General features: G+C 28.7%; 1 protein-coding gene across 1 annotated transcript; it reads right to left on the reverse strand.

Moving 5' to 3' along the window:
• Positions 1-162: 162 nt before the first annotated feature.
• Positions 163-2,061, reverse strand: LOC110613178 (dof zinc finger protein DOF2.1). Its single transcript, XM_021754184.2, has 2 exons — positions 1,816-2,061; positions 163-1,096 (listed from the first exon to the last, which is right to left on the reverse strand). The coding sequence occupies exons 1-2, from the start codon at positions 1,840-1,842 to the stop codon at positions 293-295; spliced, it is 831 nt and encodes a 276-aa protein (XP_021609876.1). The 5' UTR covers positions 1,843-2,061; the 3' UTR covers positions 163-292.
• Between the last annotated feature and the right edge of the window lie 14,337 nt (positions 2,062-16,398).

Genomic DNA, 16,398 nt, shown 5'->3' on the forward strand with positions numbered 1-16,398 from the left:
AAAACTCAAAGTCATTCAAAGTCACTACTGTGCCATCTTTCAATTTCTTTCTCAGAGAAAGCTCAGAATGCAACCAAACAATCAAACATTTATCACATTCACCCATTTTCTCCAAAATGGAAATTCATATCTTATCAACCTCTGCAAATTCCTTTCTCGGTTACCAAACAAATTTCTAAATTCATTACTATAAAACCAAAAACGAGTTTTTTTCATACCAACAGACTAAATAATAATTTATATATTTTTTTTATAAGGCTAGCTCATTAGTGAAATTAACTATTTGGGTTTACTACATTAGGGGACTATTAACAAGTCCATGCCAAGTTGAACCAAGTCCATTCCAAGCTTCTCTTCCAGAATCAAGATCTCCTCCACCAATCCCATTTCCATTGAGCTGCCATGGAAATCCCCACAGGACCTTGTTGTCATCTTCTTCTCTACCATTGCAGAATTCTTGCTTCATTGTTGTCACTGTCACAGCTTGTGTGGCTGCACCACTCATATCTTCATAAGGCATCATCATCATCATTTCTCCACTAGCCACCTCACCCATGTTCCCATTTCCATACCCATAATACAAATTTTGCAAGTTATTGCTTTGTGAATCAAGAATCCCATTTCTTAAAGCATCAAAAAAAGGAGAAGTTGAAGCTGAAGTAGTATTGTGAATGCTAGGGTTTCCAAGAATAGACAGATCATGATCATCATCAAACCCTAGCTGCCCATTAGACTGCTTTTGGAGCCTAGCAAAGGCAAGGCTGAGGTCATTGGAGTCATATGATGGGAGGCTAGTGAGTGGGTTGGTTTGATGATGATCTTGGAACTTTTTTGATGATGATGATGATGATGATCTTTTGTTCTTCCTGCAGCCTCCACCTACTGGAACATTTCTCAGTGTGCCTCCTTTGGTCCAATATCTTCTGCATGATTTGCAGAAGTACCTTGGCTGAGAAAGGCTGTAGTTGTTGTAGTAGCAGAATTTGGTGTTGATGGAATCACATCTTGGGCACTTGAGAGCTTGCTCTGGTTGAGGTCTTGGCTTCTTGTCTTGATGGGGTTTTGAGCAAACTATGATGTTTTCTAGTGGCATTTCCTGGATTTAACAGAAATCAATGGAAAATATATTAGATATCACATTGCATGAGATCACTTAATATTTTCTTTCCGGGAAAATTAGATCATTATGTGTACTCTTAATTAGCTAGTTCATCAAAGGAATTCAGTTGATAGAAGTAGAATTAATTGCAAGAAAGCAATCACTCTCTTTAAAAGACACTAATCATCAAGCCCAATTGCTAAGGAAAAACAATCATAATTTCTAAATTTGAGAAGTTAGAGGATTCCATGTATGTTTGCTTGTTTGTTTGTTTGTTTGTTTCTCAAGAAAATTAAAATGAGAAATCAGAATTGCTTAGTCTGGATATTAAGTGTGAAAGGATCTCAGAAAGCAAAATCTAGCATCAACCCACTGAAAGAAAAACTAAAACAAATAAATAAAGCAAAAAATTAGATCACTTTACCCTTTTCTTTTTAAGGGAAAAGAAAAGAAAAGAAAAGAAAAGAAAAGAAAAGAAAAGAAAGGAAAAGAAAATTTCTAGTAATCCATTTGTTGATCACTTCCACCCCAAAAGTGAGAAAACACAAAGATGATCTCATTAGAAGTGAGCAACACATCAAGTATTCTAATGGGAAAGGCTCAAAACTCCAAACAAATCTCTCAAGAGATAGAAAGTATGAAAGGAAAAGAAAATCAAGCGAGAAAGAAAGAAAGAGAGAATTAAATAAAAGAGCATACACTCATCAAAACCCTACCTGGTTTTGTCCACTTGAAGGATCCATCCATGCAACGATCCAATCAATCCCTCTTCCTTTAAACTCGAGAAAATGGATTTGTGTCTACTCAAGAGAAGGATGAAGAGAGATAGAGCACGCAAAGTGAGGAAAGAAACGCCAATCCTCTAAATATATAAAGGAGTTCCAAGAGAGACAGAGAGATGGAAGAGTGATTTGCCGTACGAGATTATCAATGTCTGTTATATAAGCTTGTACGCAGAGTGATTTGCAGCAGTGGATTCTTTTTATCATGTAATCGTAGAAAGCATAATCCAGGCAGCCGACCCCCTTCCCTTCCTGCTGGGTCCATCTGTGGGCTCCATTGTCGCGTGGATGCAACTATGCATGGACCCCACTCTCAGCCTTTGGTGGTCCCTACCCACGACTACCAGCACCACCACCAGCTCCTGCTCCTCTCATCCTCCTATGTAACCTAGGTAGACAGACCTGGTCCCACTTCTATTCCGTATATATAATTTAATCGGCAAAACCTCTGCGATTTTCTTTAGCTTTATTGACACAAGCATATGAGTAGAGTATAAAACCTCGTGTTCCACAAAATACAAAAATCATTATCATAATTATTTTTAATAAAATAAAAAAACGAATTGGAGAATTAATGTACATACACATCTGTGGGTTTTTTTGGAGTGTAGTGTGGTGGATAGGGACCCAGTGAACCGACTGTTATGATATTGACTGATTGATTGATTGATATTGGGGGTTTCTGATTTGAATAGTTATTGGTGGGTTGTTTGCTCTGTATGAGTATTGAAGGTTCTGGTGATGTGGACTTATTATGATGATGTGGACTTGTTATGATAATGTTTGATAGTGAAAGGGACACAAATGGGAAGAGGAGCAGGAGAATGAATTGATTATCTTTTATAATTTTCTCTATATTAAATAAATATAAAAAATATAAAGAATAGAATTTAAAATTTTTAAATTTATTTAAATATATTTATTATGAGATTAAGTTTGATATTAAAAAAAATTTTAATTTTTTTTATTATTTTTAACCAAATTTCATTTATTTACTTGGGTGTTCATTGCAAATGATGACAATAGCCCACAATGGAATTTGGTTTGGTTTGATGATGGATTGGAGTGGTCCATGTGAGAACATTTGCTCTGACTAGTCAAGCTCATCACACACTTTTTAAAGTGTGTTTGAGATCTAACCCCAGTTGCCCATTATAATTCTGTATAATGTATGCAACTGCATGTCTTTAATTCAAAAACTGAAGTACATGTCTCACTTCACTTCACTTCAACCGTTAAGATACCATCGATTTTTCATTATTTCACTATATAATATTTATTTATTTATTTATTTATTATGTGTTTATTTATATAAAATGAGAAATTGGTATGTTATTCTTTTATTAACGACAACCTTGTTCACTATCATTTATAAAAACTATAAATTTTATAAATTGTCAGATATACTAAATTTGATCGAATTAATTAATTTATATATTGTACTGTTTTTAATATTATTAAAGTGATTTAATTTAAAAAATTAAATATTTATACGTATTTATATTTTAATCCAATTTTTTTAATTTTAGTTTAATTAATTTAATTTTTTTAATTTTAATTTGATTGGTGAAATTTTTATATTTCGATACAATTTTAATTAATTTCTAAATTTCTAAATTTGATAATTTATAAGGCAACTAATAGTCTAACTGACATATCATGTGTATTATTATTAATTTTTTAACTAATTTTAAAAAACCTTAATTTTTATATCATTTTACATTTTAATTTAAATATTTAAATTTTAAATAAATTAATCAAGCATTTGTATTTGGATATAATTTTAAATAATTATTAAATATGTAAGTTAACATTTTTAATAATTATAAGTTTTGTTTTATGATAATAATTATAAATATTTTATAGTAAATATATTATTTAATTTTAAAAAAACAGCATATATATAATAATTAAAAATAATATATTTATTATAAAATTATCATAATTATTAATACAAAAAAAATTTTATTTACCGATTAAATAGAACTGTTTGATTACTATTATCTTTAAAATTAAATATATTATTTAATTATAGTTAAATATAAGTTAATATTATTTTCATATATGAAATTAGTTTGTATTTAAAAATAATAAAATATTACATTTGACATTTTATTTGAACTCTTACATTTTTAATTTTTGAAAACCGTCTAAAATTATATCTAAATGTAAATATTAGACCAACTCGTTCAAAATTTAAACATTTAGACTAAAACACAAAATAATATAAATGTTAAGTTTTTTTAATTATTTTATTATTAATTTATATAAAAAATAATAATAATAATATAATAATGCAGATAGCATACCAGCTAAATTATCAAATTATCAGGTGATTATCAAATTTAAGAATTATAAATGAATTAAAATTGTATTAAAATATAAAAATTAAACCAATTAAATTAAAATTAAAAAAAATTGAATTAAAATATAAATATGCACAATCGTTAAGCAATCTACCTTCACCTTGCTAATGAAAAAATGAGTTTCATGACTACTCATTTGGTTATAGTAATACTAGAGGTGTGAAATATTCGGTTCAAATCGAAAAAATTAATCGAATCGATTTAAAAATTTGGTTCGGTTTTTTATACATTTCAGTTTTGGTTCGGTTCGGTTTTTAATTTCAGAAATTTCGATTATTTCGGTTCGGTTTGATTTTGATTAGAAAAAACCGAACCGAACCGATTAGTGATAATAATATATTTTTTCAATAATATAGAGAAATTAAATCATATTAAAATTAATATATTTTAATTAAATTTTAAAATATTAAAAATAAAGTGTAAAAAAATTAAAAAATTATTAAAAATCGAAATCGATCAAACCGAATCGAATCGAATCAGACCGGTTCGATTGGATTCGATTTCTGATCAAAATCGATTCGGTTCAATTTTGATAAATACTAAAATTTTAGTTTTCAGTTTATTCAGTTCGATTCGATTTTAAATCGAACCGACCGAATGCTCACCCTAGTAATAACACTTGTTTACTAGGCAGAAAATCAGAATCTTGATTTTTTTTTCTTTTAATAAATTTGATTTAATAGAAAAATTACGATGATGTTAACCTTTTCATTTTTTTCTTAGGATGTAAATGGATAAAATAATTCATTATCTATTTGAAACTCAAGTCTCTTTTTAAACACAATTTTAAAATTATTAATTTAAAAAATTATTTTTAAAAATAATTTTAAATTTATAAATTTAATAAAAATTATATTCAAAAATAATATTTTTTTAAATATTTAAATATTTATTAAATTAATATGATATATTTAATAAATAAAAATATCAAAATATAAATATAGAAATATATATTTAATCTAATATTTTTCTCGCATCAATAAACATCTAAAAAAATTATTGTTATCTTCCAAAATCGTAGTGACATTTTCGATATAGACAATGAAATGGAATGATTTGGAAAACGAAATGATTGCATTCTCCTCTGGGATTCCCCCATCTCCTTTTTAGGAGCCAAACCCATCATTTAGACAACAAATAAATTTATTTATTTTTTAACTAAATATTAATTTATATCAAAATTAACAAATTTATAATTTTAATTATTTATTTTGTACAAAATGGGTATATAATTATACTGGCTTATTAATCATTTGGAGCTCCATTCATGATGATCATTCACCAATGAGAATTGGGGATAATATAAAGCAAATGAAATCATTATTAGGGCTTGGGATCTATTCTATTCTTTATGTTTGCTTATCCAAATCTTAAAAATATTAATATAATTTATATATTTTAATTTTATCAAGCTGAAAAAATTATTTTAATGGAGAAATTTTCAATGTAATAGAATAAAAAAGACTAAATTATTAAATTTTAAAAATAAAATAACATATTTATTAATTTTTAATATATTATCTTGAATTGAATCACAATGCTATTAAGCTATTAGAAGATTTGAATTCTGCTTACTAATTGGTTGGCTTGTCGGCCTCAAGCTCTTCTTTTTCTTTTGCATTTTCTTTTTGTTTAATTTAATATTTCCATTTATGGATGTAAGATTCTTGAGCTGGCGAGAAATCCCATGTTATCTAACCAAAATTCCAAGCTGTCATATCTGTCTCAAATGGAAAATCATAAACACACAATCATTGCTCCCACTTTGGTTTAGATATGCTTTGGATCCTATGAAATTTTGCCCTAACCCTAACAATTCATAAACAAAATAATTATTTTCAGATTAGTATTCGATAGTTCGATTTAAAATTAAATCGAATTAAATAAATTAAAAATTAAAAATTAAATATTTTTAAAAATTAAACCATATAGATTTTGATTAGAAATCAAATTAAATTAAATTGGTCTGATTCGATTCGATTCAATTTGATTTGATTAATTTTTATTTTTAATAAATTTTTTATTTTTTACAGTTTATTTTTAATATTTTAAAATTTAATTATAATATTTTAATTTTAATATGATCTAATCTTTCTATATTATTAAAAATAATATATTATCATTAATTGGTTCAGTTCGATTTTTTTATTTTTTTCTGATCAAAACTAAATCGAATCGAAATAACTGAAATTTTTAAAATTAAAAATTGAACCGAATATAATCTAAATAAATAAAAAATTAAATTAAAATTTTAAATTAATTCGATTTGATCAATTTTTTAATTTGAATTGAATATCGCTCTACCCTGCTAACAACTATTATAATCGATAATATTATTAAAAAAATTTTTAAATAATTATATAATAGGCTTCTTTTAGAATAAATTAAAATTTTAATTATTATAAATGAATTAATTACTCACATAAAATATTTATTTATTATTTATTAATAGAGGAATATAATGTGAATAAAGATTTAATTTATGATAATTAAAGAAAAAGATCAATCACATAGTGGTTTAGTGGGGCCAAGGGAAATCATGGAGACCAATCAAGTGGGTTGACTGGTCAAAATGAGCAGTCAAAGAAAAAACATTGGATGATGAGTTTTAAAATAAATAAATTAAAAAAAAGGGGAATTAGAATGAAGAAGGTATTCTGTTAAGGAAAGAATCTAATTTGATTTCATTCCCACTAGAGAATCTGCATGGAAGGGATTGATGGATATATCACATCTTTGCTTCTGTCTAGGTTTTATCAATCATATTTTCTCTGTCTGTCTTCAAGACCCAAAAAGAAAAATGTAGTAGTTCTCAGTCATCACTGACCATTCACAGTCCTCTTCTTAAATCTCACAAAGAATCTTGTTGGTTTGTTTAAATAAATTAAAAAATATATTTTTTTCTCTTAATTTTCTTTAAAATTATTATGTATAAAATAGTGAGAGGTGGAGTTTAATTTGTAACTAAAATTTAAAAAAAAAAAATCATATTTAAACAACAGAACTCTGAGTGTGAAAATGAAAAAACCGGCGACGGCCGAGGAAAAAATGAAAAGAAGGAAAGCGGGACGAGGACGATGAGAAGCATAACCCAAAAAACACGAGGGGGAAATAAAACAAAAGAAACCAGTAGGTGACAGGAGTTGAGTGAATGGTCAGTTGTGAGTGGGACCCACAAAGAGAGGACATGCCAGGTGATGATCCGACCGAACACGTGGCGTGGAAAATGCGGCTAAGAGACGAATATTTGGGTTTACGAGAAAGATCAGTAACTGCGTCAGCACTGCACTAGACATGGTTTGGTTAGGTTTGGTCCGGTTTGGTCCGGTTTGAAATTAGAATAAAACCAAAAGTGAATTCACATTATGAAATGTTATAAAAATTTTATATTACTTATTTAATATATATTAACCCAATAATTTTCTTTCAAATATATCATAACTAAATAATAATATACAAATTATTATGATTACGTTATTTTAATTATAGTATAACACTAATATTTATTTTTATTGAATTTAAATCATTCACATAGATATATAATATAGTTTATTTTATTTATATATTTAAATTTATAAATTAAAAAAATATTCTTTAAAATTAAATTTATAAATTTTAAATGTACCCAATTTATTTATGGAATTGGAGAATGGGGCATTAATATAGAAGAGGTTATTGTGTGGCACGTGGGAAAATGATGAAGGGTCACGCAAGGCACGACCGTAGGGGTGCGCAAGGCAAGGCACATGATTCATGAAATGACAATGGGATTGAGGAGGTTTTTGGTAACGGATTTGGCGTTGTCCGCTTTATGGATAAGGACAGATAATGTCCAACTCCCAACCATCATTACTAAAATTAGAGCTTTTGGTAACGTATTGGAGAATTGAATTTCAGATATGCCCAACTCGCCAACGTCATCAATCCATCTTCCCCTCAACGTGTTATTCGACTAAAAACATGTTATGTACAACATGCCACGTAACCTCATGCTCTTCCCATTTTTATTTTTTTTTAATCATGCAACTAAAACATTACATTTAAAAGCCAATATAGAATAATGCCAAATTATAGCATAATGACAATAGAAACTGAACCCATGAAAAAAATAAATAATTGAATTAAATAAATTAAATTTAAATTAATTTCTATTCAAAATTAATTTTATTTTATTTTTATAAATATTTAAATTTTAAATTTTAATTTAATATTAAATCGAATCCGATTACTCACCTCTGCTCCCCGTGCCTCCACCACCAAACCATCACCAACTCTTCCGGAAAAGAAGCAACCCAGTGGAAGGAGCAACAACCGTACAGGCTAGTGCTTGGAGTTTGGGCTAAAATGGACTGGTCTGGACTGGACCACGATTACTAACGATATGTTAATGGGTCAGTCTCATGAGCCTGTTGGCTACCTAGCTAGGCATCCAACCGGCAATCGCACGATCTTTATCCTGATAGTCGGTTCTTTTGTAAACGTTGGATTAAAATTAATTTAAAATTTTTTTAAATTTATCGTTTAAAATGATTTAATACGGTTAATTTAAATTATTTACTATTTTAAATTATCTATTATTTTAAATTTGAATATTTTATATATTATTAAAATATTGACTGCCTAATTTTAATAATAATTATAATTCAACTGTATTTAATTTAAATTCAAATAATCAATTAAACTGAATTAATTTATTAATTTAATTTGATTGTATATTTTTTGTTTAATTTTAATTTTTTTAAAAGTAAATATTTTTGGTTTTGATTTAAAATTTATAAAATTTAACTGAATCGATTAGTTAAGAATAATATATTATTTTGATATTAAAAAAGATTATACTCTATAAGTTGAATCTTAAAATATCAAAAAGTAAAGTATAAAAAATAAAAATTTTATTAAAAAATTATCTGATCGAATTGAATCAAATCAAATTTTGAATAAGACTGATTCAATTCATATTTGATTTTTATAAATATTTAAATTTTAATTTTTAACTTATTTAATTTAACTTAAATAATAATTCAATTCCATTATCATCAATTATTTTGCTTATTGAGCCTTAATTTAAATAATTTCAGAATTTGCCAATAGGATGAGAAACATATGATTTAATTTCACCATTCTAGAATTTGCCGATCTACGGTTGCTTCTCCTAATGCTGCCTTTGGTCAGAATTCATTGACTAAAACTCCATGGCCCAACTCGATTCCTGCCTCCTAGTGCTGCCTTTGATCAAGTGTTTGTCAAAATTAGCTGAGGAAGAAGGCTTATTGAAGTGTTTTTTAAGAAATGGATGTTGGATTGGTCAAACCATCTCAATTACAAGAGGAAGTGATTTTCTTTTACATATGATGATGTATTGTTTGAGGAATTGAAAAGTACTGAACATGACACCTCAACTTAGTTAGGTTTAAGGTAATTTATAATATAGTTTTTGAAATTTAGTAAAATTTATAATTTAGTTTATATATTTTTAATGCTAAATAATTTAGTATATGAATTTTTTATTAATAAAATAATAAAATAGTCAGTTAATTAGCTATAAACTAAAAATATCAAGTCAAATTAAAAAAAATAAATTATTACAAATATTAAAATTATAAAAAATAAATTATTAAAATTAAAATGATTAAACTATTATAAAAAAAATTTAAAAAACTAAATTATTATAATTTAACCATAAATTTTAATAGAAATATTTTTTAATAATGAAATAAAATATTAAAATTTAATGTATTTTTTTTTTGAAATGAAGATCGGAGATCGGAAGAGTGAAATATGAGATCTCTCAAATTTATTCAGATACACTTACTATCGGATTAAATATGTAAATACAAAAAAATATATTTATTAATAAAAATTAAAGTATAAATTTTATTAAATCTCATAAATTATATTATAAATTAGACTTGTTCTTTAAAACCAGCATTACCTCCGCTGTGCGATTCAAACATATAACTGCATGAGACATAAAAGTTATATATTAAATAATAAAAAATAGTATGATATAATAAGTTAATAATTATATTTTTATAAAAAATTATATACTTATTTTAAAAGTAAAATAAATTATATAATATATTTTAATAGTGATAATATACATATTTCAACGAATATATCCTAAATTATAAAAATTAATTAATATATTTTATATTAACCACCTAAATTTATTTATACATACTGTTAAAGTTTGAAAGTTTGATGGGTAAATTTAACGAAAATTAATACCACATTATTATTTAATTAATATAAAAAATTAATATTTTAATATAATTTAAATATATAATTATCAAAAAAATTTCAAATTTTATCAATTTTAATAATTATAACCTCAATTTTTTTTTATAAATATACTCCAAATCAATTTTTAATTTATCTAATTTTTAATTTTAATTAAACTTATTTATAATTTTAAATAACACATTTCTAAGAGCTAATAACACTTTTTTTTTATTTTTTTAATTGATAAGTGTAATTTTTGATATAATTATTAGTTATAAGTGATGTGCTAATAATACTACTAATAAATCAAAAAATTATAATTCTTATTATCTAAAAATTAATTATATTTATTTTAATAGAGTTAAAAATCAATAATTAATTTAATTAATCGGAAATAATAAAATAAATTTAATTTATAATTATATTTTATATATTATATAATAAATTTAGATGTTTTAGATTTATTAAATAGATTATTCACGTTGAGTTTAGTTAAAGTGAATATAATAAATATAATTAATTTTTTAAATTGAGAGAATCATGATTATTAATTTATTAGAATTAATATTATTACAACACTTATAATTTATTACTACGCAAAAAGTTGTACTTGTATAAAAAAAATAAAAAATGAGTTTTCAAATCTTAAAAATATATTTTTAAAATTATAAATAAATCAAATCAAAATTAAAAATTACATAAAATTGAAATATTGATTTAGTATATTTATTTAAAAAAAGTTTAAGATATAATTATTAAAATTAATTAAATTTATTTTTTTTAATAATTATTAATTATATTAAAATATTAATTTTAGTATTAACTAGAATAATAAAATAAAATTTCTATTAAAATTTCTATTAGATTTAACGATCGAACTTAACGATATTATATAAATAAATTTATATAGTTAGTTAATAGAATATTAGTTAACTTTTAGAGTGTATTTATTAAAATACGAATACTATTCAGAGTTTTTTCATTATTATTATTTTTAAATATTAATAATTAAAATATAAAATTTTATTAAACACTTAATATAAAGGATGTTTAGTAAGTTATAAAAGTTAGCTTATAAACGAGAAATATTTATAAGTATTTATAAACTATCAAAAACTTATAAATATTAAAAATTTTAAAATAATATGTTTTTGGTAAAAAAAAATTTAATTATGAATGATCGGTAAATAATTAATATATTTAATAATAAATAATTTATAAAAATATTTACTATTAAAATTATTAAAATAATATTAAAAAAGATAATTAGCAGACAAATCAATTTATAAATTTAGTACTTATAAATAATAAAATAAAAGTTGATTATCTTCGATTTATTTTTTAATGTTATAAGCTAAATTTATAAGTTTATAAAATATTATAACAAACAAGTCCACTTATTTTTTTAATTTAAATAAAAAACTCTTGGAGTTTCATATTGTTAGTAAAAGCTAAATATTATCAGAAACTTACAACTTACTCCTTAAGATTTAATGAAAACACATTTTAATTTCTGTATTTTTTTAAAAATTTAGCCCTTCCAATTTATTTTTTTTAATAAAATAATCTCTTTTAATTTAAATTATATATTTTTAATTAAAATTAATCTTTATATTTTTATAAATATTGATCTAAATATTGTAATTACTAATAAATTTTTATATTTACAAATTAATCTATCTATTTCTTAATTTATCATAGGTAAAAAATAATTAAATAAAAAATTGTCATTTTTTATACTAATTAAATAAAAATAAATAATCTTTAATAAGAGAAAAGTGAAATGGAAAGAAATTCTTTAGATTTGATATTGCGTCAAAGTTCTCGATTAAATTTTTGTTTTCTTAATTTATTGACAAATATAAGATATTAAATTGGATAAATATCAGAGATTATTTTGTAATATATATAAGTACTTATTTGAAAATAAGTATAATATTTAAGGACTAATAAATAAGAAGATATAGATAATTGATGTGGCTAGAAATGAAATTGATTTGCGACGGGTCAATCTGTTAAAAAGAAAAAATGAGATGGTTGGTGTCTATGAGCAATCACTCCTACGTTTAAATCAATAAATTAATAGAATGAACGAATATAATAAATTATTTAGAGTTTAGAATGAGTGTGTAAGAATACTATCTTAAATTAAGTGCATGTTTACTTTTATACAGTAAATGGAACCACTTATCGAATTTTCTGAAAACCCGACTGGTACCGACTAGTAGATAAGGGATCCCGTGATTCTAGACGTAATGGTATCTACTAGATTATATCCACTAATGGTAACTTTCCATGGAAAACTCGACCAGCTCAAGAGGGGGCGAGTTTTGGCGGAGCACCGAGTGTTACGGTGTTCTGATCTTTCTTTGGGTAAGACTTTCATGTATTAACGTATCAGGCTCACGCTATATAGCCCTGCCCTATGGCAACAGTTCAGGCTTACTTTGAGTGATTATTATGTCGTATCAAAAGTCCCCCATTGGTTTTCGACTCTTCGGATTCAAAGATGACAATTGTCTTCATAATCTTGGACACGTGGCATGCCCGAATTGGCTCTTCATAACCACATCTCTTCGTCTGTTTCTAGACATAAATAATGATTGTCTTACTTTTCGAACTACATTTAAACATGCCATTGAAATTTTGGTATAAAATCCCTTCTTCTCCTCCAATTACCACTTTTGCTCACAACTGCTCTTTACTCTTTGAAAAAGACTCGACCATCCAATCTTTTACCTTCTCATTTGCTCAAGGTACTTTTTTTTTTTACATTTTTTGAGATGAATATCTCTTTTTTGTCGTCTCCTTTTGGTGGAAGCTCCACTTCATACTCATCTTCCGGCAGCCCCATCGTCCTGCTGAGGGTGGTTCGCGACAATGACAGCCTCCTGGTGAATGGCATCCCATTCATGCTCACAGAAAATGATGTGAATTGTAATACCCGGCCGAGTCCGGCATCGGAATTCCTATAGTCCGGTGGAATCTCGGGTGTCGGAACCCTCGAGAAGGGTAATGCATATGTTTTTCAAGGTATTTTCACTTGTTTTCATGTTCCAAAGACTTGAGTTTTGAAAGAAAAGCAACAAGGGAGAAATGCAGAGGTTCGGCCGCCGAAGGTCAATTTCGACCGCCGAACATTGCATGGTTGCGGCTTCACGTTCGGCTGCCGAAGGTGGTCTGGCCAGCCACCTATAAAAGGGCCAAGGGTCGGTGGAAGGAGGTTATTTCTCCTCCACTTGCAGCCAGAGGTGAGTTTCAGCCTCTCCTACGTTGACTTTCATGTTTTCCATGATTTTCATCAAATCTTTCAAGAGTTTTAAGAGTTTTGGTGATTTATGAAGGTTTTGAGCAAAAGAAGCAAGTTTTGAAGCTTGGAGCTTTGGAAGAGCTTTTCTTCATATCTCCACGTTAGGATCCTTCATCCTCAAGTTGTGTAAGAGGTAAGTGAAGATCCTGAGCTTCTTTGATGATTTTGAAAGGTTTTATGAAGTTTGTATGGGTAGTTTGCATGTTTAGGTTTAGGTGTGGTTTTTGGTGATTTGTGGTGTTCCAGCATGTTTAAGTGTTATGTGCTATGTTTGTTTGGGGTTTTAGAGTAGTTTTAGACCCCTTTGTGCATATATATGTGTATATGCTAGTTGGGAGTAGTTGATATGCATGTTGGTAGGTTTTTGGGCAAAGTTTGCATGAAACAGAGCAGGGTTCTGCCCTTCGGGCAAAACCAGGTTCGGCCGCCGAAGGAAGGTTCGGCCGCCGAACCCTTTGTGGAGGCAGTTCGGCTGCCAAAGGTTGCCCCCGAAAGCTAGGCTTTCGGTTTAGAAAGAGACTTTCGGCCGCCGAAAGAGGGAGTTCGGCCGCCGAAAGTGTGTGAGTTTCGTCTCTGGACGAGACCTTCTGCCGCCGAAGGTGCCGCCGAACATGCATGAGTTTCGTCTCTGGAGTGGGGTTTCGGCCGCCGAAAGTGCCCTGTCCAGCTTTCTTTTGCATGTTTTGTGTGATGGTTTTAGGATTGTTTAGAGGGGTTTTGGGGAGTTTCGTAGAGATGTTCTTGAGTGAGTTTAGTCCCTCATTTGAGTCCACCTGTGTAGGAACGGACCAGAGGAATCAGGGAGGTCAGCAGTGAGTCCAGTGTCAGAACCTGCAGAGTCAGTGCAGAGATAACCAGGTGAGTGGAATTTAACTTAATGTTTTAATATGAGAACTGATATTTTATCATGCTTCATGCATCATGAATATGCTTTAGGGTGAGTGCATTAGTGTACACAAAGATGATGCATTGCATTTATCCTTGTACTTGGCATTGCTCCTTGTACATTGCTTATGTGAGACGGCACGGACTTCGTGAGGATTCATTAGCCCTCAGAGGAAAGACCTGGAACAGCCTTACGAGGACCAGGCATAAAGACCTGGAACAGCCCTACGGGGACCAGGCACATGGTACTTAGGTACCCCAGATGAGATAGAGGGAGTTTTGATCCGTCCGGCCGAGGTTATGTGATTATGTGTTGCATTCCATGAGAGCATGTTTTATCACCTATATTTGCCTATTCTACTCACTGGGCTATCGTAGCTCATCCCTCTCCCCTAACTTCAGTGGTGCAGGTTCAGAGATCAGAGAGAACTCAGCAGGGTACAGGAAGAGTACAGAGTCTTGTAATAGCTAGTGTGGACATGTACATGTAAAGAGATAAGGTTTATGTATAGTGTATAGAATGGTGCTTGACTATAAGAGTTGTAATCCCTTGTTCTTTTCACATGATCAGTTTATGTTTACATATATTGTTGTATGTTTTTGAGCAAAACCAGGCTTAACATTATGAGTGTGATCCGCCTAGAGCCATGAGGAGCTCTAGTAGGGATTAGTATAGAACAGAGAGTGTGCATGCACAGGTTAAGCCTGAGAATGAAGAAAAGTTTTATGTTTTTACAGCAAATGTATGATCATGTATGGGATTGCACAGGTATACAGACAGGATAACAGGCTTACTACGGGTCCCGGCGACCTTAAGTCGATCTGGATCCTAGTGCCGGTGGCAGTTCGGTTTCCGGGCTGTTACATGAATCGTCTATACAATCACTACTAGATCTCTCGAGAGCTCTTCCGAGGGTCTTCAATTTCCTATGTATCCATTCTTCGTTGAAGTCCTCTATTTTCACAAGCTTGTAGTCGTCCAACAGTATCCCAACAGCTGGAGAATTCTGGTAGCTTTTCACTTTCTCTGTTTCAACAATAGTATCAAGTCGAGTGTTGTACTCTTCTCCCAACTGTATCAACTAGGTACCCAGAAGAACGAAGAATTCTGGTTTTTCAATAAAAAAAGTGTCACTCTTTTTGATCGGATACCCTCTTCCTTGAAGCGCTGAAAAAAATAAGTTGTTTATCCTACGGCACAGGGTATTTGAGGGTTTTGGGCAACTCCAGACTTAGTGGAATATACATGTAGAGCTCAAGAAGGATGGAGTCTAGCCACGGCAGGACAAGGAAGAGGCTTTGGACTTCCTCTAGAGGATGGCCTAGACCTAGAGGGTTAACATCAATGTGGTGGTGAGGAATGTCGTTTTGTCCTAGCAAAATTCAATACTACACGGAACAAGCTCGGGCCCCTTAACTGTCCAATCTTCAAAACCCTCGGAAAAACATTCCCTGTACTGCAGAATAGGGTATTTTTCTTTCTAACATTTTTTGCTTTTAAAATAATTTTACTTACTCACTTTTTACTTTGTGCAGGTATGGTCGAAAAGAAAAATAAGTTTGTTGAAGCAGCACATGCTGCACATAAAGGTAAGGCTATTGCTGGAGTATCCGCCCCACCTCCCAAATGGGCTTGCGGTGTAGAGAAGATCATCATACTTTCTCCTCCCCCTCCTCCACCTACAAAGGAATTAGCCCCCACTCAACGCAAGTCTTCTTTAAGGGACACTCCTG

This window comes from Manihot esculenta, chromosome 4 (genome assembly GCF_001659605.2).
Source record: "Manihot esculenta cultivar AM560-2 chromosome 4, M.esculenta_v8, whole genome shotgun sequence".
Classification (NCBI taxonomy): domain Eukaryota; kingdom Viridiplantae; phylum Streptophyta; class Magnoliopsida; order Malpighiales; family Euphorbiaceae; genus Manihot; species Manihot esculenta.